This window comes from Dendronephthya gigantea, unplaced genomic scaffold (assembly GCF_004324835.1).
Source record: "Dendronephthya gigantea isolate DGI-Jeju-01 unplaced genomic scaffold, DenGig_1.0 000106F, whole genome shotgun sequence".
NCBI lineage: Eukaryota > Metazoa > Cnidaria > Anthozoa > Malacalcyonacea > Nephtheidae > Dendronephthya > Dendronephthya gigantea.
The window spans coordinates 700,913-702,921 of NW_021163116.1; the positions used below are offsets into that span (position 1 = coordinate 700,913).

General features: G+C 42.5%; 1 protein-coding gene across 1 annotated transcript; it reads left to right on the plus strand.

The window, feature by feature from the left end:
• The first annotated feature begins 409 nt into the window (after nucleotides 1–409).
• On the plus strand, nucleotides 410–1,504 carry LOC114534788 (uncharacterized protein K02A2.6-like). Its single transcript, XM_028556258.1, has one exon. The coding sequence runs from the start codon at nucleotides 410–412 to the stop codon at nucleotides 1,502–1,504; it is 1,095 nt and encodes a 364-aa protein (XP_028412059.1).
• The last annotated feature ends 505 nt before the right edge of the window (nucleotides 1,505–2,009 follow it).

The following is a 2,009-nucleotide window of genomic DNA, read 5'->3' on the forward strand; positions in this document are numbered from 1 at the left end:
AATTCGAGATTTTTACAATTGCAGCTAAAGTTGAAGACAAGAAACAAAAGCGAGCGCTTCTTTTGCATATCAGCGGGCCAACTGTTCAGAAAGTGTTTAAAGGATTGACGGATACGGGAGACGACTACGATACAGCTGCCGCAAAACTCAACGAATATTTTGCTCCGAAGAAACATATTCGATATGAACGATACCATTTTAAACAAGCATGTCAACAAGACGGTGAGTCTATTGATCAATTCGCTTCTCGACTTCGTAACCTGGCTGAAACGTATGAGTTTGAGAATATTGATGATGTTATTGCCGATCAAATTCTGGCAAATTGTAGCTCTAATAGACTGAAAGAAAAGATTCTTCGTGAAGAAAAAGCGGATTTGACCTTCATCTTAAAGCAAGGTCGTATTTTGGAATGCTCAAAAAAACAAAGCAGCTCCTTCGAGAAAAGGTATGGTACCCTGGCATTGACAAGGACGTCAAGACAGAGATCGATGATTGCATCCCATGTCAAGCAACAAGCCAAAATGTGACACCAGAACCCCTCCAAATGACGACCTTACCAACGGCGCCGTGGAGCCAAGTTTCAACCGATTTTTGTGGCCCTTTCCCATCCGGTGACTACTTGCTAGTTGTCATTGACGATTACTCTCGGTATCCGGAGGTGGAAGTTCTTCGATCTACCTCCGCTGAAGCGACTATTCCGAAGTTAGATAGAATCTTTGCTACGCATGGGATTCCGGATGTTATGAAGTCTGATAACGGCCCCCCATTTAGTGGTCACGAATTCGCCAAGTATGCTAAAGAGAAAGGTTTTCAACACCGTAGAATTACACCACTATGGCCAGCTGCTAACGGCGAAGCTGAACGTTTTATGCGTACACTAAGCAAAGCCATCAAAACAAGCTCAATCGAAGGAAAGAATTGGAAGAAAGATCTACAACAGTTTCTCCTGCAGTACCGAGCTACGCCGCACTCGACTACCGGGAAGTCGCCGGCGGAGCTTTTGTTTGGTAGGAAAATCAAAACTAAACTGCCTGCAGTGCTCGTGCCACCTCTCGATGATGCAGAAATGCGTTCCAAAGACCGACAAGGGAAGAAGAAGATGAAAACCTATTCCGACCGTCGGAATCACCACAAACCTAGCCGCGTTTGTGTAGGTGATATGGTATTGATAAAACAGAAGCGAAAGAATAAGTTGTCCTCACGCTATAATCCTAAACCTGCACTTGTCACCAGGAAGAAAGGAACATTAGTGACCGTACAGAAAACAGATGGATCAACACTAAGCAGAAATTCCTCTCATCTTAAGAAAGTTACAAAACGGGCAGCAGAGCAGTGGGCAAACATTCCTAACGACAGTGGAGAGGATGATGATGATGATGACGATGGGAGCAACGAGAACAATGTAGAACTTCAAAACGCAGGTCAGGAACAGCGAGGTCAAAACCAACGACCAGCAAGAGAAAGGCGGCGTCCGAACTATCTTGGTGACTATGTGATGTATTAAAGCTAACATCTGAAACAACTTTAACATTAATAATAATTTGTTTTGTTGTGTTATGGTTACAGTTCGATAAAAGGGAGAGATGTAGTGTTGTTGCATGTTATAGCACAACGTATATGATGTTAGATATAGGACAAGAGCGCGGGCTCAGAGGACGTACAAAAAACGTAGAAGAACACACGCTTGGTTGTAGTAGAAATAAGTATTACGAGTTACGTGAATAAAGTATATTTATCTTGTGCAAAAGACAAACTCTACAGTGTCCCTTGACATTTTATCAATTATGTCGCCATTGCCATGTCTCGTCGCCTTTCAGCACGATAAATGCCAGTTCTTGATCCCCAGCTGTATTTTTTTCACAGCATCGATAAATAATTGATAGTACAATAGCAGCTATCCAAAATTTAAAAGCATTTGTCCCATTTAGAAGTGAAAAACCACCCCTCGTTTACAGAGGATGAAATTCAAGTGCGAAAGAGTAATTTGAAAGCGCACACTCCACAACAAA

What these genes read in the sequence shown, in the direction of transcription:
- LOC114534788 (XM_028556258.1), top strand. Translation starts at nt 410, where the DNA reads ATGCTCAAAAAAACAAAGCAGCTCCTTCGAGAAAAGGTATGGTACCCT.